General features: G+C 50.1%; 1 protein-coding gene across 1 annotated transcript; it reads right to left on the reverse strand.

Annotated features, from left to right (window-relative positions):
* Positions 1-684: 684 nt before the first annotated feature.
* Positions 685-11,134, reverse strand: CGRRF1 (cell growth regulator with ring finger domain 1). Its single transcript, XM_074544050.1, has 6 exons — positions 10,822-11,134; positions 7,867-8,006; positions 5,961-6,138; positions 5,621-5,768; positions 2,876-2,983; positions 685-2,013 (listed from the first exon to the last, which is right to left on the reverse strand). The coding sequence occupies exons 1-6, from the start codon at positions 10,923-10,925 to the stop codon at positions 1,663-1,665; spliced, it is 1,029 nt and encodes a 342-aa protein (XP_074400151.1). The 5' UTR covers positions 10,926-11,134; the 3' UTR covers positions 685-1,662.
* Between the last annotated feature and the right edge of the window lie 16,395 nt (positions 11,135-27,529).

Raw genomic sequence — 27,529 nt, forward strand, 5'->3', positions numbered from 1 at the left:
TCTGGGATAACAAACTGCCCAGCCACTGTCCCACGTGCTGGGGGAGCTGCTGGTGGGGAATCAGGCACAGCTCCATCCCCACACACACCTCAGGGTGGCATTTCTGGTTGATACACAGTGCAAACAGCAGCCTGGTTTGTCCAGCACTTTATTCCCAAATTGTCCCTGGCCAGGATGGTCACTTTGTTATCTTACAACCAGGCTGCTGATCACTGGCTGGAAATTTGTGGCTACAGGCATCAATTCCCCACATCCATCTGTCCTTACAACTAAACCATTACTCTTCCCAACAGCATCACCTAAATCTTTTCCTCAGAGGTAACTGCCAGGAGATCAGAAGCAGGGTCACAGCAAACAATATAAAAAAAGAAGGATGGAAAGGTGAACTTGGAATACTTTGGAGTGGGGGAAGCTTCCTTCCCTCTGGAGATGTGCAGCACCTTGTGTGTACCCTGGAGCTGCAGGAGAGCAGAGCTGAGGATCTGGAGCACAGCTTTCCCTGCCTGAGCAGCTGTCCTGGAGCTGGATGTGGAGAAAAGCTGCAAGGGAACAAAAGGGAGGACAGAAAGTAGCTACTCCCCATTTCTACAGGTTCTAAGGAGCATTTTCCCTTATAGGAGCAGATGTGAGACTCAGCCTGTTTGTCCTTAGGAGAATTTGTCTCTCTTTAAAGAAACAAACCACTTTCTTTTCTCAACAGGCATTTTTATTGCTTTTGACACACACCACTGGAGTGAAAGGAAATAATTTTCTGCTATTCTTTAGCTTCTTCCCTTGTTAGAGCAGGTACATTTACATTTCCTGGGACTATTGATAAGGGTAACTGGTTAACTTGTTACTGATCATCCAAGCTGACCATGCAAGTGAAAAGAGTTGGAAATCCTTCAAAGCCCCACAAAGCTGCCACCACTCTGGAGAGTGATTAACCAACATTTGCATGGAGAACAAGTTCTTACAGGCACTGCCAACAAGACTGAAAGTCTGTGTCACAAGATGTCATCGCAGGGGCTCAGGCTTGAAAGTGTCATCAACATGCAGTTCAAGAATCATCAACAAAAATCTTTCCAAAGGCCTTTGGCTGATGGCCCTCACACACAAATCCTCCAAACCAGCCAGAAACAGTGTCCTGAGCCCCACCTTCAACCCCCAGCTCCTGCCACAGCCCAGCCTTCAGCTACAAAATAAACACACACAGGGTTAACGATGAAGAATATTTACTTTCCTTCATATGGTACATTCTGTAAAGTGCTAAGTTCCTAAATTATACCGAGTTAAAATGATATACAGCTCTAGTATTTTAAACACAATAAATATAGAATGAGCCTTGGGCAACTGCACTTGCAAGTTTTATTCTTTTTTTAGTAGACAGCCTAAATTTAGTAGTCAAAATAGCCTCCAACAGTGCTCCAAGAAAATCTAGGAAGCAGTTATAAATAAATTCACATCCTTCAGAGCTATCCTACGCACTTCTCCTGTCCACATTGCACGGGGAAGCAGCGCTCCTGTGAGCATATGGAGCGAGGAAAAATAAGGAAGCTGAAAATTACCCAACAAAAAAAAGCAAAATCCTACAAGTTAACACTACATATCCTCCCATAAATAGTCTGGCTTCCACATTTAATCTTAGTGCACATAACCCAGGTCTTTTATTTTTAACTCCTGTTAAAAAACTCTTCCAGGAAGAACATCTTGCAAGACACGGGTCGATTCATCCTCATCTTGCTCCTTTTTGCTGCAAAGTGGAAAAGACTCCTGCACGAACTGCCTGCACATGGGGCACTGCTGGAAATACCTGATGCAGCCATCACACAGGCACGTGTGTCTGCAGGGCAGGAGGACCCAGTTCACAGGGCCATTCTGGCACACCACACAGTCTTTGCTGTTTTCCTCCTGCAATTCTGGTTCATCTGCAGCCAGCCCAGCCTTTTCCAGCAGCCCTCTGTCAGTGCTGCTCTCACCAGGGGAGGTGTCACTGCAGGAGGGTGCAGGACTATTTGCAGACATGAAGAGTTGCTAAAATACACATAAATACAAATGTTTAGGAGTGAACAAACTCTTCCCCAATCTCTGCACACGCACAGGTGCAGTGGAAGTGCCACTGGATCCATTCACTGGGTCAAACAGTGCCAGACTCTGTGGGGGTCCTGGCAGCTGCCTGCCCTCCAGTTAAAGGCATTTCAGACACAAGAAATTACATAAAACAGTGGGAAAATATTAAAGATAAGTCCTCAGACCTTGGTTGTATCAAATCAATGTCATGCATGAAATTTAACAGAAGTGCTCAGGTTTTGAGCAGCTCGGGTTTGTTTCTGGTCCATCAGTCTCTGTGCCTAGAGGGATCCTCTATCTGTTCCTACCAAAATTATATCCACCATGCTGTCAAATCTGCTTCACTCAACCCATTCTGCTCTTGCTCATATTCCAATCCCCTGCTCCTTTTTTTGTCTTATTTTACATGAAGCACAAATTCTTCTGGGCATGATTCCTAAGCATAGTGCAAGAAAAAGGAATTTTAAAAAAGTAAGTTTCTTCTAAGGCTTTCCTGATTAAAAGGGAATTTTGAAGAAAGGAAATAGCAATTCTAGAAAGAAGAAGCATTCAACAGTGATTTTCTTCCTACTGCTTTACTAAGTGGACACTAGGACTCCTAGATTAGAAGCAGTTCATTTCTCTGGGAAATCTTGAATATTTTAATGGAAAATATTTCTGTACAGTAAGTTCCTGTGGCACTACTTAACTGATAAAATAATTTCAACTACCATCCAGTTCTTTGCATGACAATAGAAGTCTTGTACTAATTTAGGCTCCTGAAAGCCTACACAAGCTAAAGTTAACACTGTCATACACATGAAACCAGACTCCCTGCATGGCTTACCTTCAGGTCATGGTATTGACCTTGAGCTAGCAGGAGATACTGATACAGAATTCGGCAGGAGAGTCTGTAGCTTTCATCAGGAACGTGAATTACAGCCACCATTGCAATCTACAAACAGAAAAATATTCTGTGTTTAATAACCTTAGCACTCAGGCTGAGAGAACTGGGGGTGCTCACCCCAGAGAAGAGAAAGTTCCAGAGAAACCTCAGAGCCCCCTCCAGGGCCTGAAGGGGCTCCAGGAGAGCTGGAGAGGGACTGGGGACAAGGCCTGGAGGGACAGGACACAGGGAATGGCTCCCAGTGCCAGAAGACAGGGTTTGATGGGATTTTGGGAAGGAATTCCTGGCTGTGAGGGTGGGCAGGCCCTGGCACAGGGTGCCCAGAGCAGCTGTGGCTGCCCCTGGATCCCTGGCAGTGCCCAAGGCCAGGCTGGACAGGGCTTGGAGCACCCTGGGATGGTGGAAGGTGTCCCTGCCATGGCAGGGGGTGAAATAGGATCTTTAAGGTCCCTTCCAACCCATATTATTCCCTGATTCTCTGTTTTGCTTTGGTACAGCTCCTGACCTGCTTAATTCCTTAGACAATCAGGAATTCAACAATGTTGATTGAAGCACTGATTAAAAAAAAAAAATAAATTACAGTGGACAAGGGATAAACAGGATGTGGCACAAGAGAGCCCTTGGTGCTCCTGCAGCTTCCCCAGGGAGCTCTTCTGTGGGCATTTACAGCAGAGCCCTGCTCTCCCTGCTCCCACCTCATGGAATTACACCCCAAACCGCAAAGGCACCTGAGCAACCTTCTCCACTTTCTCCCCTTCCCTCAGAAACACACAGACTGCAGTTTTTAGACTCCAAAAATCACTAAGAAGTGATTGGCTTGTAATCTGAGCAGGCAAAAGACAAATTTCACTGGAAAGGATTCTGAACCCCCACGGGCTGACTTCAGATAATTCCTCTGGAAATACAAGCACTCCAAGCTTGCATGCTGTGCCTAACCACCCCCACCCTGCCCAAATTACGTAATGGCCTCTAAAAAGCTGGGAAAAAAGAAAGTGAAATTCAATATTATTGTAGTTCCCAGAAGCTGTCAAAAGAGAAATGAAATATAGAAGCTGTTTTGCTTTAAAAAGAAATTTAAAGGCAAATTAGACTTGCACTTCAAAATCCACACATGGCTAATTAAATACAGAGTTCAAATGTGTATGTACCTACACATATGGATTTATAAGAACTGATTTCACTATTTCTTGGCAAAAGGGTCTTTTTTTTTCTTTTCTAAATCACAGTGCTTGAGATCTAAGCTTCCACTTTAGCCATGATAGTCTTCCAGTAATTTCTGTACATTTATATATGGTCATGCCAATTTTCTGGATCTAGAGGAAAATGATGGCACAAAACCAAGTAGGGATGATCTTGCCACAAAACCAGTTAGGATAAAAATCAGATTACCCCCTCCCAGGGAAGAATCACTGAAACACCATCCACAGTGATGGACCCCCCAAATATAATTCAAAATGATAATATCACACTGGCAAAGATCCATTTCCACATTCCATTTCTTTTTTACAAGTTTGTTTCAACAAACCAGACTCAATTCTGACATTTGTCTGGCAAGGAGTTCAGGTGGAGTTACTTCTGACTGGATTTACAGATGTGTTCCTTTCCTCCAAAACCAGAGGAAAAATACCTCCATCACTCTCTTTCACCCCTTTCTTCTATGTTAGGGCTCAAAAGAGAGATGTTACAAATTCATGCCCATGCTAATGTCAAATACATTCAAATATTACATTTAGAGTCTCTATAAAATGTGTTAAAACATTAAAACATCTCAAGTGGGGACAGGATGGGGGAGGGCAGTCCTAAAGTCAGGTGACAAGAAGCCAAGGACAGCCATCCCTGGAGAGGGGACAGATTTCTCAGGCCCTGGTGTGATTACAGATTGCAGGTGAATGCATGGAAAAGTGTTCAGTGGATTCAGGAAATTTCCTTCTGAATTCAGTTGTGCTACTGTTCAAGGAGATAGTGCAAGCAGATTATCAATCCAATGGAAAGATGGAGATAAAAGTGTGTCTCAGATCACTCAGAGTTCACCAATTTAGAGTTTATAAAGGGTATTGAACAGCATGTGGCAAGGCTGAAGCTGCTCTAATAGCAAGAGATTAGGAGGAGAGCCTTTTTGAGGAGCTGAGTATCTCCTATCAGCCTCAAGCCAGACTTTCACCCCTTCCTGGAAGTGCCCTGGAGTTGGCTCTGGTGAGACACAACCATGACACAGACCTGAGGCAGAAATTTCTAGGTTTCTAATAGCCAAGTCAGCAATCAGCTCCATATCTGTGCCAGACACTTATTTAAAAATCCCTCCTGCCTTGCCAACAGAATCCAAGAATCTGTGTAAGTGCAAGAGCTCCACCACATGCCTGTGTGATCCCAGAAATCAGAGTACCAGGTTGCTAAACTGCCCCAACCCTCATCTTCAGGGACATTGGCAGGCTGAAGATCTGGGGAAATCACAACCATCTTTTGAATGCTGTAGTGAATAAATAAAGAGTAAGCAATGTTTCTCCATTGCCTCTTCAAAGATTGAGGTTTGGAGGTTAAAGCTTTGAGCTGCTTTATCTTAGAAAACAAGAAAGTGAGACCAAATTCTAGGGAACAGGAAAGTGAGGCTGCTTTTTTGAAGCCCCTCTCCTGAAACATTCAGACCTTAAGCACAGTGACCCTGAAATATACTCTGATATTACTTACAATATCATATATTTCTCTGTCTTCTTCATCTGCCAACGTCAGCAGTGCTACCAAGGGATAGCGAGCTCTAGGCACGGGGCCAAAATCCACAACTTGAGCATCTTCTGGTAACTGACAATATTTCTCTGCCTTGTCATTTTTTTTAATGCTTTGCCTGTGTCAAGGAAAACAATCAGTGGTTGCAATTGCAGACAAACATGACGTTTGCATAAAGAACATTTCTCATCGTGTTTGTTCATAAACGAGTTGTGCCAAAATCTGCAGCACGTTTACCATCCTCAATGCTCCCCGTGCCAAAAAAATCAACATATTTTGTCAAAACAATTCAAAAAAAGGATACAAGTACTGCTGTTTGTAGAGGTATTCGTTGTAGAGAGCATCCTCTAATGCCTGAGGAGTCTTTATCCTGAAGCAGTAGACGTGTTTCTGCAGAGCTTCGTGGAGTTTCTGGACATTGCAGCCCCAGTAGCAGGTGAGGACACAGTCCTCCAGGCAGTCAGGTGTCAGTGTCACACCCCCTTGGAGAAAGGAGAGGGATTTCATTAACTCACCACGTGCAGGAATCCTGGAATTGCTAAGTCTAGATGCTTGAAGGGCTGCAGGCAGCAAACACCTTCAGTGTCACAGATTTTTATCACAGAACCATAAAATCATAGAATGGTTTGGGTTGGAAGGGACATTAAATCTCACCTTGTTCCATCCCCTGCCATGGCAGGGACACCTTCCACTGTCCCAGGGTGCTCCCAGCCCTGTCCAAGCTGGGCTTGGGCACTTCCAGGGATCCAGGGGCAGCCACAGCTTCTCTGGGCACCCTGTGCCAGGGCCTGCCCACCCTCACAGCAGGAATTCCTTCCCAATCTCCCACCCATCCCTGACCTCTGGCAGTGGGACCATTCTCTGTGTCCTGTCCCTCCATCCCTTGTCCCCAGTCCCTCTCTGTGCAACCCAGGCCTGGGTCTCACCAGCCTCACAGGGAAGGATTTCTTCCCACTATTCCATCTATCCCTGCCCTCTGGTAGTGGGGAGCCATTCCTCCCTTCCTGTCCCTCCAGGCCCTTGTAAAAGTCTCTTCTAGGCTCCCTTCAGGTACATTGGGCCGCCCCTAAAATGCTAAACACTATAAAATAACAAAAATAATTTATCATTATAAACAAATCTTCGGACAATTTAGATTCAGCTTAGTGTTTATGGAAGTCAGTGGGTGTGAGGAGATAAAATGGCTGATTAAGCTCACAAAAACACCACATGCATTTTATGAACGGTAAATTTTAACTTCTGGTAACACTTTAGACACTCATTGGCAGATCCAAGAGCACAACCTCAGCCCAAAGTCCATTCCCTCCTGAGATAATGGCAGTAATTAGATCACTCATCTACAAAACTCCCTGTGCTCTCAAAGAATAAGGCTCTTGATCATGCAGAGGGAGGAGCAAAAGGGCCTCTATGCTCCCCATTCTTTTTTTAAAAAAACTTCTAAACACTTTCTGCACAAACAGGAGCAGGAGAGCTCAAAGCTCCTGAGAAATCCCAGCTGCCTGAATTGTTGGGTGTGTTGTGGTGGGGGTTTTATGTTGAGGGAGGGGGAAATCTGCTGCAGCCCCTCCTCATGCACGGGAAGGCCCCACAGCTGTGTGGGTGCTCAGCCTTGCTCACTGCTCCCCAGGGATGCAGGACATGAATTCCTCTCTGGGAGTTTTCAGGAATGATGGGGTGGCTTGAACTCTGATCCAAACAGATATTTAAATTCAGTTTCCATTGGAGAACAAATAGAAAAAGAGAGTGATGATTTATTTATCTATTTATTAAAAATAGTGCACTTCCAAACACTGCTGAAGATCTGGGCTTAGATTTAAGTGGGTGGCATGTGTTCCATAATGAATTCTGTACAATTCTACAATTCCATGAAATTTATAGAAACGCCCACAGTGGTTGGTAATTTGCAAATGTTTTAGTTACTTAAAGATCTGTAATAGCAGGAAGTGTTCCATTAATGAGAATTAAAGTGTACCTTCATATCCAAACATTTCACTTTTAAAAACACCACATTTATAAACTGTGTAAAAGCTTATTTCTCTTGTAATGGAAGTGTATTTCTGAGAAATTGTGATAGAGAAAAAAGATGAGAGCAAAAAGATGATCTTTAAGGTCCCTTCCAACCCAAACCATCCTATGATTCTAGGCAGAAAATGGAAAGTACCAAGTTCAGGAATGCAAATTGACAAAAACCATGTAAGAAATCCACTGACTTGTTACTGAAGCTGCAGCAGGATTATGGATCTCCAACCCAAAAGGATTTTTCACTTGTCTCATCCGCTTTTTCAATACCCTTGTGCTGGATTCTGCCTCTTCTGAGTTCCTCAGAATGACAGGAACACCCAAACCAAACCTAGGAGACACAAAAAAAGAACGAGTGGGTTCAGTGTTAATGTTGGAATGTTTGATTTTTTTTTTTTGTCAGCTCTAAATAGCAAGCAGCAGAACAAACACAGGTAGCTTGGCTTTCCAGAGTATCTGCTAGGATGCATGGATAATACATCCTGCCGTTTGGACTTCAGCTGTTTGTCAGGAGGCACGAGTCTGCAAGTGATGCAGGGAATCTTTAAAGGGGGAATATTTTGCTCTGGGTTTCCACAAAGAGAATAAAATGAATGAGAGTTGTCGCTGCCCTCTAGTGGTAAAGGCTTAGGCCAGGATTTGCTCCCGAGTCCTGCAGAAGTGAGCACATTCCGGCTCCTCCCGTGAGCACCAGCCCAGGCTGCTTCCAGCCCCATCCAACGTGGCCTTGAACAATTCCAGGGATCCAGGGGCTTCCCCAGCTTCTCTGGGCACCCTGTGCCAAGGCCTCATCTCCATCACAGCCAAGAATTCCTCCCCAGTACCCAACCTCAAGCTGCTCTCTGTCCGTTTAAAGCCATTCCTTTCATGGAAACATTTGCACTTCCTCAGTGGCATCATCGAAGGCTCTTGGCCATGACTGATTTGAGCACAGCTCCCTCTGCCACGAGGGAAAACACCCACAGTGACATCCCCGGGGCTGTAGGGGAATATCCCAGTTAAACATCCCACAAAGAAACCTGAGGCAGCAGCTGTTTCCCTTCTTCAATACCCAAACCTTATCAGAGCCCATCTCTGCAGCCCTGTTTTATGCCAGAATCTGCCTGATTGTGGCAGAAAATCCCTGTTCCTTGGAAATTTTCTTCACTGGATGAAAGCAACAGGATTATCCTCATGAAAAGCAGCAAGATAAAAGAGCCTCTGGCACAGTTCTAGCAGCAGCTGAAGGCATAGAGGCCTTTCTGTTCCACAGTCAGATGAGGTTTTCTGTAAATTTTAAGTGTAAGAAGTGTGGGAAGGATGAATAAAGATACAGTTTTTATTTTATGATCTAACAGTCCAGATCATTAGCTGGTAGAGGAGAACATTAATTTATTCAGAGCAATGCTACCTTAGAAAAAGCAGGAATTTCCAAGGGTTTAGTTAATGAATTAATGTTTCTGCAGAGCCAACAGGTGCTGAGCCTTCAGCTCCACCCAACAGGAGCATTCCCCTCCAGCTAAAAATACAATGCCCAGGTAATCAATGTAAATTCCACCTCACCCCTGTGCCCAGGGCACCTGTGGGACTGGCTCTGGAAGCTGCCTGTGCATTAACCTACTTGGAGAGTGAGCAGAGCCACAGGCACGCAGAGCTGACACAGGAACAGACACTCCTCCCATCACTGCAAGGCCTGACAAATGACAACATGAACATTCCTCAACAGTCGGTGTTTCTCAGGCTGACTGACACCAACACAAACACATCATTAAAGAAATTCATGCTGAAAATTATGGGGCAGCCCAAATGCCACTGCAGCAATAGATCAGGTATGCTGTGCTCCAGTGACAACATTTGCATTTACAGTGCTCTGTGTGGCAAATGAAGGATTTGTTTTCCTGAGCAAGTTCAGGAGCACTCGAGCTGTAAGTGCAGCTGCAGGCACGGGAAAATCCCTTGGAGGCTCCTGGACATGGCCATGGCACAGCAGAGTTCCAAGGGAGCAGCAAATACCTCTGAGCAGCTGCCTGCACATTCACCTGCTGCTATGTGCTGAGCTCCTGGCTACAGCTCCTCCTCGATTAACAGGCCCCAAGTCTGAAGAAAAAAAAGCATGTATTTCCATAAACTGCAATAACACCTAGTGCAGGTGGAACTGGAATCTCTGATCCTGAAAAAAAAAGCCTTTGGACAGTCCTCTGTACACCCTGTACCCAAAAAAACCAGTGCATACAAGTTAGGCTCTTGTAGCACACATCTATTTCAGACCTTTTTGAGCAGGGGATTGCCAGAATTTACCACAAGTAGATAAATAATGATCAAACTGGCAAAAGGAACAGTGGTTAGGGATAGATATGATGAGGATTCATCTAAATCATAGCTCAGTATGATAATTTTTAAAAGATAGCTTTATCACCAGCACTTTGCAGATATTCATGTGGAGCCAATGAGAGGAAGTTCAACAACGCCAGTTTTATTTTCACCACAAGCCACACAAGTCTGCTGTAGCCACAACTTCTGCATGAAAGATTTTGATTGCCAATCAATGCTCTGCTCTTGGCAAGTACCAGTATTTACATTTACATTTACAGCCATTCCTGAGGGTTAGGGACATTCAAGGAGCTGCTTCTGAAAAAGGCAACAGCGGCATTTCTGTGCCATCCTCTCAAACACAAGCAAAGCCCTTTCACTCGCCACCCCTCGAGACACTTCAGGAGATCAGTTCACAGATTCATAGAATCAGGTAGGTTGGAAAATACCCCGGCTGCACCCAGGGAGCTGTGCAGGGCCACAGGGTCCCCCCGAGGCTCCTTTGCTCCAGGCTGAGCCCCCCCAGCTCCCTCAGCTGCTCCCATACCCTGCCCCAGCTCTGCTCCCTTGCCTCGATACACACATAGCTCAGTACATACAAGCGCATTGTTTGCCAGTATTATGAATGATATTACGAAAACCATTAAGATAACACTTCGGTATTACTAAAATAGAAACGAGCTTAAGAGAAATACGTATAATTTCTTTAAAAAAATTTTTTTGTTGTTCGTTTAGAAGCCTAGGAGTGTTTGGGCTGGAAGGGACCGTTCCAAGCCGCTACCGTGGGCCTGGCCTTGCTCCCCCTCAGCACAGCCCAGGCCCCCTCGGCCGAGCCCCACCGGCCCCCGAGCACTGACCAGCCGAGGACGAGCGCGCTGGTGACGAGGAAGCAGACGGACACCAGGGCGATGTAAAACAGCGGCGAATACTCGTACAGCGTAACCAGGAACACGGCAGCCATCGGGCTGGCCGCGCCGCCCTCAGCCTGTGACTGAAGCCGCTGCCCTCAGCCTGCCAGGGACGGGGTGGAGCCACGGCGGCACGGAGTGAAGGCGCTGCCTTCAGCCTGCCAGGGACGGGGTGGAGCCATGGCGGCACGGAGTGAAGGCGCTGCCCTCAATGTGCCAGGGACGGGGTGGGCTATGGCGGCACGGAGTGAAGGCGCTGCCCTCAATGTGCCAGGGACGGGGTGGAGCCATGGCGGCAGGGAGTGAAGGCGCTGCCCTCAGCGTGCCAGGGACGGGGTGGAGCCATGGCGGCAGGGAGTGAAGGCGCTGACCTCAGCCTGCTAGGGACGGGGTGGAGCCATGGCGGCACCCAGTGAAGGCGCTGCCCTCAGCGTGCCAGGGACGGGGTGGAGCCATGGCGGCACCGAGTGAAGCCGCTGCCCTCAATGTGCCAAGGACGGGGTGGGGCCATGGCGGCAGGGAGTGAAGGCGCTGCCTTCAATGTGCCAGGGACGGGGTGGAGCCACGGCGGCACCGACTGAAGGAGCTGCCCTCAATGTGCCAGGGACGGGGTGGAGCCACGGCGGCACCCAGTGAAGGCGCTGCCCTCAATGTGCCAGGGACGGGGTGGGGCCATGGCGGCACCGAGTGAAGGCGCTGCCCTCAGCGTGCCAGGGACGGGGTGGAGCCATGGCGGCACCGAGTGAAGGCGCTGCCCTCAGCCTGCCAGGGACGGGGTGGGGCCATGGCGGCACCGAGTGAAGGCGCTGCCCTCAGCCTGGGACAGGGCAGGACCATGGCAGCCACAGGGTTCCAGGGATGGCACAGACACCATTAAATGTCACAAATGAAATAATATGTCGCTGACAACTTTATTGAAAATTATGACAAAAATCAAAGTGTCATTTGTATCCATAGACTTATAACAATATCGATTGTTTCTATCAATTCCTATATTTATATCCATTATATATTCTATGACCTCTATTACATGAAATATGACCTATACATTTTATAGAATACAGGTTACAATATACTCTTATGTTATAGTATTAAATTATACCATATTATATATCATATACATACACATATTTTATATCATGGACATATAAAATACATATATTTAATATAATACACTACTACGTAATATGTTTTTGCAATACAAATGAAAAAAAGGTGTCATTCCTGACTAATAAATTTATATTCCCCTCCAGCAAAACTCTAGTACTACATTTTTTCTAGCTTTTACATCTTATAATTGAATATTATTACAAATAATACCAGTTAATTTATTGTACAACTGCATTGTTCAACAAAAAAAAAAAAGTTACCTAGATATAATAAATATATATTGTTATTTCTAAACATTTCCCCTATTGCAATCCAGGCACATCAGCCTGGCCCAAACCTCCTTCAAATACCTCCATCCAGGACCAAGTGCAATGTTATGGCAGGGAAAAGCACTAACAGATGCAGTTATTAAAAATACAATAAAGAGATGGAGCGGATTGAGGCAGGGTGTGTCAGGAGCCCTGAGGCTCTGTCCCATAGCAGGGCTGTGCTGGGCAGCAAATGCAGCTCTGTGCGCTGGCTGCTCACAAAGATGTGCGGCTCGCCTTGGCCAGCCCAAAGAGCATCCTGCTCATCTTCCTACTCATTCAAATCAGCCTGGCCATTTTTCTTCTTGATCGTTTTCATGGTCCTCCACATGTCCTTCAAATCTTTGCATGTTCTCTTGAACTGAAGCCTTCTCTGCTCCATTTCCATCCTGCACCTTCTGGACTCTTCTTCAGCTCTCTGGGCTGCTGCTCTCCGCTTCATGCCTGCCCTTCTGTCCCTGAGCCAGAGGAAGAAAGGCTGGAAGAGCAGCTCAGCTGCAGCCCAGTAGGGCCCCTGCTGCATGGCTGCTGAGAGCAGGGGTCCCAAGGCAGGCTCGGGTGGCTCTGGGGCAGCCTGCTCCAGGTCCTCTTCGCTCAGCTCTGCATCCTTAGAACTGACCACCACGGGCCGTGAGAAGTAGACGAGGAGCAGCACCAGCAGGGCAATGACTGATTTGGACACCATGGTCTCTGCAGGAGGAGAGAGACAAGGGTTTCACTGGGGCTACCAAGGGACCTTGTGGGGGCTGAAGGGAGGCCCGGAGGCGCAGGGATGTGAGGGCAGGAACAGAGGGCCCCAGGCAGCTGGCAGGCAGCAGGGCCTGTCCCAGTAGGCCAGCAGCAGCCCCGGGCCCTGGCCAAGGCGCCGGCCCCAGGGGCTGGCCCTGGATGCAGGGGGACAATGGAGGCCCGGCTGCGGCGCTTGTGCCCCGGCCCTGGCCCAGCCCGGCCCCGCCATGTGTGCACTCACCGCTTGCCCAGGCTGTGCTGGGCCAGCGTTCCCTGCGAGGGCCTTTTCCAGCTGCCCCCATTGTGACACGCTGTCCCTGATGTCACAGGGGCCAGAGGCATCACAGCCGGGCCAGCCCTGCCCTTGGTCCCCAGCCCAGCTCAGGGGCTCCCAGTGGGCCCAGCAATGAAAGCCCCGGCAGTCAGCAAGTGCAGCCCCTGTGGGAGGGAATGGGCCCCAGGGGCTCTCTTCACAAAGCAGGCAGAAGCCCGTTTTGCTGATCTCTTGTCAAAGAGAAAAGAATATAACCACTAATGTTGAATATGTTGCATAATATCAACCATAAAAGCACCAGAATTGCTTTTCTCACGGTGCTTTCTGAGTGAGATTCAGGGGGGCTTGCTTCAGTTTTTTCTTGCTTGATTATTCCTGGATCCAGCCCCTCCAAGACCTCTGTGAAACCTTCCCATTATCAGACAAAAGAGATAAGGAACTTTAGCCAAAACACCTCCTGCCTCCTTCAGATCAAGAAGTAGCCGAGGAGCAGTTCTGGCACACCATTGGCATTGCTTTGCACAAGAGTTGAACCCCTGTGTTATTAGGGAATGCTTGCTCCTGTTGTGCCAAAATGCTCGAGCAGGGGTGAGAATCTGGTGTCAAAGTGCGTTCATGTGCTCCATGTTGCACCTACATGCAGGAATAAAGAAAACTTCCCTCAGAAGGGATCTGCTGTGGCAAGGCCCCTCTGGTTTTCCCCTCCATGGACCAGTTTGCATGCAGAGTGTGGGCCCAAATTACCTCAGCATCGTCCTCCTCATCCTCATGGTCCCCTTGCAGAGCCTGAGCCCCTGCGTTCTGTCAGGGCCCCTGGGCAGGTGGGACATTCCCAGAGGAGAGGGCCCTGCCAGAGGAGAGGGCCCTGCTGTGTCCCCATTCCCCCTGTCCCTTATGTCCCTGTGTTCAGGAGGGCACAGAGAGGATGGGGACTCCTGCCTGCCCCATGTCCTGTCTGCCTGTTGGGCCTGTCCCAGGGCAGCGGGGCTGTGATTCCTGTGCTGTGTCCCCCTGTCCCTGCTGGCCCTGCTGTCCCTGCTGTCCCTGCTGTCCCTGCTGTCATGGCCCACTGCAGTGTTCCACACCCTACACAGCCACGGTGGCTCCTGAGCTCTGCAGGGACCTAAGTGACAGTCTGAGTGGTGGCACTCCTGGTTTTCCTGCATTTGGCATCCCACAGAGCAGAGACTGGATCACAGCGCCAAAGGAACAGCTCCAGAGGGGAGGAAAGGAGCCTGTGCATGGCCCAGGGGTGCTGTGGTGCCCCTCTGTCAGGAATTCCCCACTGCTGACACCTGAGTCCCACATGGACACTCACAGACACAGAGGTTTTTCAGGCATTGCCTTTATTGGATCTCTGCACTGACTGCAGCTCCCAGAGGGAAGTCACTCTCCCAAGACAGGAGAGCAGTCAGTGTCATTTTCAAATCACAATAATGTATTTTAAACACTGAAATTAACAAATTGTGATTATTTTCAATCTTATCTAAGCAACAACTTTATATACTGTTATATATTAACATTAATAAAATAGTTGAGTATTTTAATCATGGAGATTATGTAAACTCACTGCTTAGGATAAAAATAGAGTACACCTAAATTTTGTTAAAATAATATAATTCATACTAATTTTGGTGAATGACAGTAATTATAAAATATAAAGAATAAGTGGCATTACTTAATTATTACTTATTATTATAATATTATTCTAGAATTATTCTACATTAAAGTTATTAAAACTTTTAAAAATAGTTTTAAATAAAGTATTTTAAATATTTTAAATATTTACAAACTATTTAACAATTGGAATCAATCTCGAGGTTTCTGACTGGATCTTCCTTCAAATGATTCCCTCCTCGAGGAAATGCAAAGCTCCTGCATGGAAAAGGGGAAATAGAGACACCAATATAGATACAGTTACAATAGATACAGTGAAGAGATAGAGGGAAGAGGGGCAGGGTGTGGCAGGAGCCCTGAGGCTCTGCCCCGGCGCAGCTCTATGCGCTGGCTGCTCACAAAGTTGTGTGGCTCGCCTTGGCCAGCCCAAAGAGCATCTCCAGCAGGAAGCTTTTCTTCACACAGGCCACGGCCTGGGCTCCTCCAAAAGCCTGCCCTGCCTACCTTCAGCATGTTGTTTGTCTCCCTATTCATTTGAATGAGCCGGGCCATTTGCTTTTCCATTGCTTTCATGGTCCGGCGCATTTGCTCCATTTCTTTGAATCTCATTTTAAGGAGCCGCCTTCTCTGCTCAATTTGCATCTTCCTCCTTCTGGCCTTTTCCTGAGCTCGCTGGGCCGCTGCTCTCTGCCTTGTGGCCGCCCTTCTGCGCCTGAGCCACCACCCCACAAGCAGGAGCAGTGGCTGAGCAACTTGCCAGATCTGGGGCAGGCACTGAAAGGCAGCCAGGAGCCGGGGTCCCCAGCCAGGCTCAGGTGCCTCTGGGGGAGCCTCTTTCGTCTCATCTGCATGGGGCTGGGACCCCAAGGCAGCCAGGAGCCAGGGTCCCCAGCCAAGCTCAGGTGGCTCTGGGGGAGCTGGTGTCATCTCCTCCACAGGGTGCTGGTACCCCAAGGCAGCCAGGAGCCAGAGTCCCCAGCCAGGCTCAGGTGGCTCTGGGAGGGTTGGTTTCATTTCCTCCACATGCTGCTGCTCATCCCCACGAAATCTGTTCACCACAGAAAGTGGGAACGGGAAGATGAGCAGCACAAGCACAGCCAGGACTAATCTGTCCGCCATGGTCTGCAGAAGGAGAGAGACAAGGGTTTCACTGGGGTTACCAAGGGACCTTGTGGGGGCTGGAGGGAGGCCCCGAGGCGCAGGGATGTGAGGGCAGGAAGCAGAGGGCCCCAGGCAGCTGGCAGGCAGCAGGGCCTGTCCCAGTGGGCCAGCAGCAGCCCCGGGCCCTGGCCAAGGCGCCGGCCCCAGGGGCTGGCCCTGGATGCAGGGGGACAATGCAGGCCCGGCTGCGGCGCTTGTGCCCCGGCCCTGGCCCAGCCTGGCCCCACCACGTGTGCACTCACCGCTTGCCCAGACTGTGCTGGGCCAGCGTCCCCTGCGGGGGTCTTTTATAGTGGCCCCCATTGTGACACGCTGTCCCTGATGTCACAGGGGCCAGAGGCATCACAGCTGGGCCAGCCCTGCCCTCGGTACCCGGCCCAGCTCAGGGGCTCCCAGTGGGCCCAGCAATGAAAGCCCCGGCACCCAGCAAGTGCAGCCCCTCTGGGAGGGGATGGGCCCCAGGGGCTCCCTGCACAAAGCAGGCAGAAGCACCCCCAAGCTCTTGTCAAGGAGAAAGAAACATCATCAATCCTGCTGATTATAATCAATACTATTGTCTATAAAAGCACCAGAGATTCTGTTGGGATGGCGCTGTTTTTTTCTACAACTGGAGTGGGTGAGGGTGGCTCTGGTTTTCCCGCTCAACTCTTCCCTGATCCAGCCCCTATAAGACCTCTCGCAAATCTTCCCATTATCAGACACCTGCAGGCAGCAATTTCCCAGTGGGCAATTTCCTCTGCCAACAGAGAGTCTCCTGCATGTCCAACAAGTTCAGGCTCACAGTGCCAAGGCCCTGGGCAGTGTCTGGGATGAAGGGACTCTGTTGCATGCCCAGTGAACACATGAGCGCCACAGCAGCAGTGCCTCTTGCCTGTTCCCTGCCCAGCCAGACCTTCCAGCCCACGTGAAATGCCCAGCATGGCCTTTGAGTACAAAGGGATTGTAGAGCAAAAAGCATCTGTGTAGCCGCCATGGTCTTCAGCAGCCTCTGCACCGGGGAGGGCACTGAGAGGAGGCCACTGCTGCTCTTGTCAGAGCGCTGCTCTGCAGGGATGTCCCTTGCCCTGCCGAGTCCCACATCTGCCCATCTTTTTGCCTGTGGTCTGAGGTCAGGTGGATGCCATCTGCTCCCAACCCAACTGCTCCTTCATAGATGCACAGACATGAATCCAAAACCTTGAGTATCCCCTGAGGAGCCAGGCATTCAACCGTTCACTTCGTGTTCTCCTTCCCGAAGCCTTCTCCACTCGATTTCCATCCTGCACCACAAAGCCTCTTTTCAAGCTCTGTGGGCTGCTGCTTTCTGGCTCACGGCTGCTCTCCTGTGCCTGATCCACAGCCCCAAAGGCAGGAGCAGCAGTTCAGCACCAGCCCAGAAGGGGCTGCCCCAAGGCAGCTGTGAGCTGAGCCCCCCAGCCAGGGTCAATTGGCTCATGGGTGCCCTGCTCCAGGTCCTCCACATGCTCCTGCCACACAACCTCCTCCAACCTTTTTATATGACTTCTGCCTAATATGGGAAAACGATATAAATTTTAAAACTATATATACATACAAAACCTTACACATATACATTTTATATGTACATACTGAAACTTTTTATCTCTAATGGAACTGGCTAAAGACAAGTATAGATACAGGTAATTTATATACAATTCATATGCACACTATCATCAGGCAGCTCAGCTGCCATCACACTGCCCTGTGCCTCAGCATCTCTTTCAAGGGCTGCAGAACAGGAGCTGATTGAACCCAAGTCACAGCCCAGAGGAATCATGGATGGCCTCTGTGTGAGCACCTGGAACATGAACCAGGTGCTGGAAAAGCTTTGGTGGTTCAACCACTCCAAAGTCTGGCCCCAAGTCGATCTCCACAGGAAGCCTATTGTGGCCTACAGCAAAGTGCTCAAGGTCTGTCTTCTCCAGGCAGCGTTGCAGGTGCTCCAAGATATCCAGCAGGAAATCCCTCCTGAGCCACCGTGGCAGGAGTGTTCAGGAGGAGTGTCACAACCATCTTTAAGGTCAAGGTGGAAAAGCCTTCACCCATCAGATTTCGGATTTGGAGCTCCTGCACTGGTTTCATTTCCTCTATATGGGGCTGTTCATCCCCATGAAATCTGTTCATCTGTGACACGCTGTCGCTGATGTCACAGGGGCCAGATGCATCACAGCCGGGCCAGCCCTGCCCTTGGTCCCCAGCCCAGCTCAGGGGCTCCCAGTGGGCCCAGCAATCAGCAAGTGCAGCCCCTCTGGGAGGGGATGGGCCCCAGGGGCTCCCTTCACAAAGCAGGCAGAAGCCCCTCTTGCTGATCTCTTGTCAAAGAGAAAAGAATATAACCACTAATGTTGAATATGTTGCATAATATCAACCATAAAAGCACCAGAATTTCTTTTCTCATGGTGCTTCCTGAGTGAGATTCAGGGGGGCTTGCTTCAGTTTTTTCTTGCTTGATTATTCCTGGATCCAGCCCCTCCAAGACCTCTGTGAAACCTTCCCATTATCAGACAAAAGAGATAAGGAACTTTAGCCAAAACACCTCCTGCCTCCTTCAGATCAAGAAGCAGCTGAGGAGCAGTTCTGGCACACTATTTGCATTGCTTTGCACAAGAGTTGAACCCCTGTGTTATTAGGGAATGCTTGCTCCTGTTGTGCCAAAATGCTCGAGCAGGGGTGAGAATCTGGTGTCAAAGTGCGTTCATGTGCTCCATGTTGCGCAGGACAGCCACGTGCAGGAATAGAGAAAACTCCCTCAGAAGGGATCTGCCGTGGCAAGGACCCCTCTGGTCTTCCCCTCCGTGGACCAGTTTGCATGCAGAGTGTGGGCCCAAATTACCTCAGCATCGTCCTCCTCATCCTCATGGTCCCCTTGCAGAGCCTGAGCCCCTGCGTTCTGTCAGGGCCCCTGGGCAGGTGGGACATTCCCAGAGGAGAGGGCCCTGCTGTGTCCCCATTCCCCCTGTCCCTTATGTCCCTGTGTTCAGGAGGGCACAGAGAGGATGGGGACTCCTGCCTGCCCCATGTCCTGTCTGCCTGTTGGGCCTGTCCCAGGGCAGCGGGGCTGTGATTCCTGCCCTGGGTCCCCCTGTCCCTGCTGGCCCTGCTGTCATGGCCCACTGCAGTGTTCCACACCCTACACAGCCACGGTGGCTCCTGAGCTCTGCAGGGACCTAAGTGACAGTCTGAGTGGTGGCACTCCTGGTTTTCCTGCATTTGCCATCCCACAGAGCAGTGGCCAGATCACAGCGCCAAAGGAACAGCTCCAGAGGGGAGGAAAGGAGCCTGTGCATGGCCCAGGGGTGCTGTGGTGCCCCTCTGTCAGGAATTCCACACAGCTGACACCTGAGTCCAACGTGAACACTCACAGACACAGAGGTTTTTCAGGCATTGCCTTTATTGGATCTCTGCACTGACTGCAGCTCCCAGAGGGAAGTCACTCTCCCAAGACAGGAGAGCAGTCAGTGTCATTTTCAAATCACAATAATGTATTTTAAACACTGAAATTAACAAATTGTGATTATTTTCAATCTTATCTAAGCAACAACTATATATACTGTTATATATTAACATTAATAAAATAGTTGAGTATTTTAATCATGAAGATTATGTAAACTCACTGCTTAAGATAAAAATAGAGCATACCTAAATTTTGTTTAATTAATATAATTCATACTAATTTTGGTGAATGATAGTAATTATAAAATATAAAGAATAAGTGGCATTACTTAATTATTACTTCTTATTACAATATTATTCTAGAATTATTCCACATTAAAGTTATTAAAACTGTTAAAAATAGTTTTAAATAAAATATTTTAAATATTTTAAATATTTACAAACTATTTAACAACTGGAATCATTTAAATATTTACAAACTATTTAACAACTGGAATCAATCTCGAGGTTTCTGACTGGATCTTCCTTCAAATTTCCTCGAGGAAATGCAAAGCTCCTGCATGGAAAAGGGGAAATAGAGACACCAATATAGATACAGTTACAATAGATACAGTGAGGAGACAGAGGGAAGAGAGGCAGGGTGTGGCAGGAGCCCTGAGGCTCTGCCCCGGTGCAGGGCTGTGCTGGCTGCTCACAAAGGTGTGCGGCTCGCCTTGGCCAGCCCAAAGAGCATCTCCAGCAGGAAGCTTTTCTTCACACAGGCCACGGCCTGGGCTCCTCCAAAAGCCTGCCCTGCCTACCTTCAGCATGTTGTTTGTCTCCCTATTCATTTGAATGAGCCGGGCCATTTGCTTTTCCATTGCTTTCATGGTCCGGCGCATTTGCTCCATTTCTTTGAATCTCATTTTAAGGAGCCGCCTTCTCTGCTCAATTTGCATCTCCCTCCTTCTGGCCTTTTCCTGAGCTCGCTGGGCCGCTGCTCTCTGCCTTGTGGCTGCCCTTCTGCGCCTGTGCCACCACCCCACAAGCAGGAGCAGTGGCTGAGCAACTTGCCAGATCTGGGGCAGGCACTGAAAGGCAGCCAGGAGCCGGGGTCCCCAGCCAGGCTCAGGTGCCTCTGGGGGAGCCTCTTCCATCTCATCTGCATGGGGCTGGGACCCCAAGGCAGCCAGGAGCCAGGGTCCCCAGCCAAGCTCAGGTGGCTCTGGGGGAGCTGGTGTCATCTCCTCCACAGGGTGCTGGTACCCCAAGGCAGCCAGGAGCCCGGATGCCCAGCCAGGCTCAGGTGGCTCTGGGAGGGTTGGTTTCATTTCCTCCACATGCTGCTGCTCATCCCCACGAAATCTGTTCACCACAGAAAGTGGGAACGGGAAGATGAGCAGCACAAGCACAGCCAGGACTAATCTGTCCGCCATGGTCTCTGCAGGAGGAGAGAAACAAGGGTTTCACTGGGGCTACCAAGGGACCTTGTGGGGGCTGGAGGGAGGCCCCGACGCACAGGGATGTGAGGGCAGGAAGCAGAGGGCCCCAGGCAGCTGGCAGGCAGCAGGGCCTGTCCCAGTGGGCCAGCAGCAGCCCCGGGCCCTGGCCAAGGCGCCGGCCCCAGGGGCTGCCCCTGGATGCAGGGGGACAATGCAGGCCCGGCTGCGGCGCTTGTGCCCCGGCCCTGGCCCAGCCCGGCCCCGCCACGTGTGCACTCACCGCTTGCCCAGACTGTGCTGGGCCAGCGTCCCCTGCGGGGGCCTTTTATAGTGGCCCCCATTGTGACACGCTGTCCCTGATGTCACAGGGGCCAGAGGCATCACAGCCGGGCCAGCCCTGCCCTCGGTACCCGGCCCAGCTCAGGGGCTCCCAGTGGGCCCAGCAATGAAAGCCCCGGCACCCAGCAAGTGCAGCCCCTCTGGGAGGGGATGGGCCCCAGGGGCTCCCTGCACAAAGCAGGCAGAAGCACCCCCAAGCTCTTGTCAAGGAGAAAGAAACATCATCAATCCTGCTGATTATAATCAATACTATTGTCTATAAAAGCACCAGAGATTCTGTTGGGATGGCGCTGTTTTTTTCTACAACTGGAGTGGGTGAGGGTGGCTCTGGTTTTCCCGCTCAACTCTTCCCTGATCCAGCCCCTATAAGACCTCTCGCAAATCTTCCCATTATCAGACACCTGCAGGCAGCAATTTCCCAGTGGGCAATTTCCTCTGCCAACAGAGAGTCTCCTGCATGTCCAACAAGTTCAGGCTCACAGTGCCAAGGCCCTGGGCAGTGTCTGGGATGAAGGGACTCTGTTGCATGCCCAGTGAACACATGAGCGCCACAGCAGCAGTGCCTCTTGCCTGTTCCCTGCCCAGCCAGACCTTCCAGCCCACGTGAAATGCCCAGCATGGCCTTTGAGTACAAAGGGATTGTAGAGCAAAAAGCATCTGTGTAGCCGCCATGGTCTTCAGCAGCCTCTGCACCGGGGAGGGCACTGAGAGGAGGCCACTGCTGCTCTTGTCAGAGCGCTGCTCTGCAGGGATGTCCCTTGCCCTGCCGAGTCCCACATCTGCCCATCTTTTTGCCTGTGGTCTGAGGTCAGGTGGATGCCATCTGCTCCCAACCCAACTGCTCCTTCATAGATGCACAGACATGAATCCAAAACCTTGAGTATCCCCTGAGGAGCCAGGCATTGAACCGTTCACTTCGTGTTCTCCGTCCCAAAGCCTTCTCCACTCGATTTCCATCCTGCACCACAAAGCCTGATTTCAAGCTCTTTGGGCTGCTGCTCTCTGGCCTGTGGTTGCTCTCCTGTGCCTGATCCACAGCCCCAAAGGCAAGAGCAGCAGTTCAGCAACAGCCAGAAGGGGCTGCCCCAAGGCAGCTGTGAGCTGAGCCCCCCAGCCAGGGTCAGTTGGCTCATGGGTGCCCTGCTCCAGGTCCTCCACATGCTGCTGCCACACAACCTCCTCCAACATTTTATTTGACTTCTGCCTAATATGGGAAAACTATATAAATTTTAAAACTATATATACATACAAAACCTTACACATATACATTTTATATGTACATACTGAAACTTTTTATCTCTAATGGAACTGGCTAAAGACAAGTATAGATACAGTTAATTTATATACAATTCATATGCACACTATCATCAGGCAGCTCAGCTGCCATCACACTGCCCTGTGTCTCAGCATCTCTTTCAAGGGCTGCAGAACAGGAGCTGATTGAACCCAAGTCACAGCCCAGAGTAATCATGGATGGCCTCTGTGTGAGCACCTGGAACATGAACCAGGTGCTGGAAAAGCTTTGGTGGTTCAACCACTCCAAAGTCTGGCCCCAAGTCGATCTCCACAGGAAGCCTATTGTGGCCTACAGCAAAGTGCTCAAGGTCTGTCTTCTCCAGGCAGCGTTGCAGGTGCTCCAAGATATCCAGCAGGAAATCCCTCCTGAGCCACCGTGGCAGGAGTGTTCAGGAGGAGTGTCACAACCATCTTTAAGGTCAAGGTGGAAAAGCCTTCACCCATCAGATTTCGGATTTGGAGCTCCTGCACTGGTTTCATTTCCTCTATATGGGGCTGTTCATCCCCATGAAATCTGTTCATCTGTGACACGCTGTCCCTGATGTCACAGGGGCCAGATGCATCACAGCCGGGCCAGCCCTGCCCTTGGTCCCCAGCCCAGCTCAGGGGCTCCCAGTGGGCCCAGCAATCAGCAAGTGCAGCCCCTCTGGGAGGGGATGGGCCCCAGGGGCTCCCTTCACAAAGCAGGCAGAAGCCCCTCTTGCTGATCTCTTGTCAAAGAGAAAAGAATATAACTACTAATGTTGAATATGTTGCATAATATCAACCATAAAAGCACCAGAATTGCTTTTCTCATGGTGCTTCCTGAGTGAGATTCAGGGGGGCTTGCTTCAGTTTTTTCTTGCTTGATTATTCCTGGATCCAGCCCCTCCAAGACCTCTGTGAAACCTTCCCATTATCAGACAAAAGAGATAAGGAACTTTAGCCAAAACACCTCCTGCCTCCTTCAGATCAAGAAGCAGCTGAGGAGCAGTTCTGGCACACTATTTGCATTGCTTTGCACAAGAGTTGAACCCCTGTGTTATTAGGGAATGCTTGCTCCTGTTGTGCCAAAATGCTCGAGCAGGGGTGAGAATCTGGTGTCAAAGTGCGTTCATGTGCTCCATGTTGCGCAGGACAGCCACGTGCAGGAATAGAGAAAACTCCCTCAGAAGGGATCTGCCGTGGCAAGGACCCCTCTGGTCTTCCCCTCCGTGGACCAGTTTGCATGCAGAGTGTGGGCCCAAATTACCTCAGCATCGTCCTCCTCATCCTCATGGTCCCCTTGCAGAGCCTGAGCCCCTGCGTTCTGTCAGGGCCCCTGGGCAGGTGGGACATTCCCAGAGGAGAGGGCCCTGCTGTGTCCCCATTCCCCCTGTCCCTTATGTCCCTGTGTTCAGGAGGGCACAGAGAGGATGGGGACTCCTGCCTGCCCCATGTCCTGTCTGCCTGTTGGGCCTGTCCCAGGGCAGCGGGGCTGTGATTCCTGCCCTGGGTCCCCCTGTCCCTGCTGGCCCTGCTGTCATGGCCCACTGCAGTGTTCCACACCCTACACAGCCACGGTGGCTCCTGAGCTCTGCAGGGACCTAAGTGACAGTCTGAGTGGTGGCACTCCTGGTTTTCCTGCATTTGCCATCCCACAGAGCAGTGGCCAGATCACAGCGCCAAAGGAACAGCTCCAGAGGGGAGGAAAGGAGCCTGTGCATGGCCCAGGGGTGCTGTGGTGCCCCTCTGTCAGGAATTCCACACAGCTGACACCTGAGTCCAACGTGAACACTCACAGACACAGAGGTTTTTCAGGCATTGCCTTTATTGGATCTCTGCACTGACTGCAGCTCCCAGAGGGAAGTCACTCTCCCAAGACAGGAGAGCAGTCAGTGTCATTTTCAAATCACAATAATGTATTTTAAACACTGAAATTAACAAATTGTGATTATTTTCAATCTTATCTAAGCAACAACTATATATACTGTTATATATTAACATTAATAAAATAGTTGAGTATTTTAATCATGAAGATTATGTAAACTCACTGCTTAAGATAAAAATAGAGCATACCTAAATTTTGTTTAATTAATATAATTCATACTAATTTTGGTGAATGATAGTAATTATAAAATATAAAGAATAAGTGGCATTACTTAATTATTACTTCTTATTACAATATTATTCTAGAATTATTCCACATTAAAGTTATTAAAACTGTTAAAAATAGTTTTAAATAAAATATTTTAAATATTTTAAATATTTACAAACTATTTAACAACTGGAATCATTTAAATATTTACAAACTATTTAACAACTGGAATCAATCTCGAGGTTTCTGACTGGATCTTCCTTCAAATTTCCTCGAGGAAATGCAAAGCTCCTGCATGGAAAAGGGGAAATAGAGACACCAATATAGATACAGTTACAATAGATACAGTGAGGAGACAGAGGGAAGAGGGGCAGGGTGTGGCAGGAGCCCTGAGGCTCTGCCCCGGTGCAGGGCTGTGCTGGCTGCTCACAAAGGTGTGCGGCTCGCCTTGGCCAGCCCAAAGAGCATCTCCAGCAGGAAGCTTTTCTTCACACAGGCCACGGCCTGGGCTCCTCCAAAAGCCTGCCCTGCCTACCTTCAGCATGTTGTTTGTCTCCCTATTCATTTGAATGAGCCGGGCCATTTGCTTTTCCATTGCTTTCATGGTCCGGCGCATTTGCTCCATTTCTTTGAATCTCATTTTAAGGAGCCGCCTTCTCTGCTCAATTTGCATCTCCCTCCTTCTGGCCTTTTCCTGAGCTCGCTGGGCCGCTGCTCTCTGCCTTGTGGCTGCCCTTCTGCGCCTGTGCCACCACCCCACAAGCAGGAGCAGTGGCTGAGCAACTTGCCAGATCTGGGGCAGGCACTGAAAGGCAGCCAGGAGCCGGGGTCCCCAGCCAGGCTCAGGTGCCTCTGGGGGAGCCTCTTCCATCTCATCTGCATGGGGCTGGGACCCCAAGGCAGCCAGGAGCCAGGGTCCCCAGCCAAGCTCAGGTGGCTCTGGGGGAGCTGGTGTCATCTCCTCCACAGGGTGCTGGTACCCCAAGGCAGCCAGGAGCCCGGATGCCCAGCCAGGCTCAGGTGGCTCTGGGAGGGTTGGTTTCATTTCCTCCACATGCTGCTGCTCATCCCCACGAAATCTGTTCACCACAGAAAGTGGGAACGGGAAGATGAGCAGCACAAGCACAGCCAGGACTAATCTGTCCGCCATGGTCTCTGCAGGAGGAGAGAAACAAGGGTTTCACTGGGGCTACCAAGGGACCTTGTGGGGGCTGGAGGGAGGCCCCGACGCACAGGGATGTGAGGGCAGGAAGCAGAGGGCCCCAGGCAGCTGGCAGGCAGCAGGGCCTGTCCCAGTGGGCCAGCAGCAGCCCCGGGCCCTGGCCAAGGCGCCGGCCCCAGGGGCTGCCCCTGGATGCAGGGGGACAATGCAGGCCCGGCTGCGGCGCTTGTGCCCCGGCCCAGCCCGGCCCCGCCACGTGTGCACTCACCGCTTGCCCAGACTGTGCTGGGCCAGCGTCCCCTGCGGGGGCCGTTTATAGTGGCCCCCATTGTGACACGCTGTCCCTGATGTCACAGGGGCCAGAGGCATCACAGCCGGGCCAGCCCTGCCCTCGGTACCCGGCCCAGCTCAGGGGCTCCCAGTGGGCCCAGCAATGAAAGCCCCGGCAGCCAGCAAGTGCAGCCCCTCTGGGAGGGGATGGGCCCCAGGGGCTCCCTGCACAAAGCAGGCAGAAGCACCCCCAAGCTCTTGTCAAGGAGAAAGAAACATCATCAATCCTGCTGATTATAATCAATACTATTGTCTATAAAAGCACCAGAGATTCTGTTGGGATGGCGCTGTTTTTTCCTACAACTGGAGTGGGTGAGGGTGGCTCTGGTTTTCCCGCTCAACTCTTCCCTGATCCAGCCCCTATAAGACCTCTCGCAAATCTTCCCATTATCAGACACCTGCAGGCAGCAATTTCCCAGTGGGCAATTTCCTCTGCCAACAGAGAGTCTCCTGCATGTCCAACAAGTTCAGGCTCACAGTGCCAAGGCCCTGGGCAGTGTCTGGGATGAAGAGACTCTGTTGCATGCCCAGTGAACACATGAGCGCCACAGCAGCAGTGCCTCTTGCCTGTTCCGTGCCCAGCCAGACCTTCCAGCCCACGTGAAATGCCCAGCATGGCCTTTGAGTACAAAGGGATTGTAGAGCAAAAAGCATCTGTGTAGCCGCCATGGTCTTCAGCAGCCTCTGCACCGGGGAGGGCACTGAGAGGAGGCCACTGCTGCTCTTGTCAGAGCGCTGCTCTGCAGGGATGTCCCTTGCCCTGCCGAGTCCCACATCTGCCCATCTTTTTGCCTGTGGTCTGAGGTCAGGTGGATGCCATCTGCTCCCAACCCAACTGCTCCTTCATAGATGCACAGACATGAATCCAAAACCTTGAGTATCCCCTGAGCAGCCAGGCATTGAACCGTTCAGTTCGTGTTCTCCGTCCCAAAGCCTTCTCCACTCGATTTCCATCCTGCACCACAAAGCCTGATTTCAAGCTCTTTGGGCTGCTGCTCTCTGGCCTGTGGTTGCTCTCCTGTGCCTGATCCACAGCCGCAAAGGCAAGAGCAGCAGTTCAGCAACAGCCAGAAGGGGCTGCCGCAAGGCAGCTGTGAGCTGAGCCCCCCAGCCAGGGTCAGTTGGCTCATGGGTGCCCTGCTCCAGGTCCTCCACATGCTGCTGCCACACAACCTCCTCCAACCTTTTTATATGACTTCTGCCTAATATGGGAAAACTATATAAATTTTAAAACTATATATACATACAAAACCTTACACATATACATTTTATATGTACATACTGAAACTTTTTATCTCTAATGGAACTGGGCTAAAGACAAGTATAGATACAGGTAATTTATATACAATTCATATGCACACTATCATCAGGCAGCTCAGCTGCCATCAGACTGCCCTGTGCCTCAGCATCTCTTTCAAGGGCTGCAGAACAGGAGCTGATTGAACCCAAGTCACAGCCCAGAGG

Source organism: Zonotrichia albicollis, chromosome 6 (assembly GCF_047830755.1).
Source record: "Zonotrichia albicollis isolate bZonAlb1 chromosome 6, bZonAlb1.hap1, whole genome shotgun sequence".
In the NCBI taxonomy this organism is placed as follows: Eukaryota; Metazoa; Chordata; class Aves; order Passeriformes; family Passerellidae; genus Zonotrichia; species Zonotrichia albicollis.

Coding starts and splice junctions, on each gene's coding strand:
- CGRRF1 (XM_074544050.1), bottom strand. CDS start 10,925: ATGGCTGCCGTGTTCCTGGTTACGCTGTACGAGTATTCGCCGCTGTTT. Junction 2,984..5,620: donor ACAGAGAAATATATGATATT/GTAAGTAATATC, acceptor TTCTGTTTGTAG/ATTGCAATGGTGGCTGTAAT. Junction 2,014..2,875: donor GTCAATACCATGACCTGAAG/GTAAGCCATGCA, acceptor TGTGTATTTTAG/CAACTCTTCATGTCTGCAAA.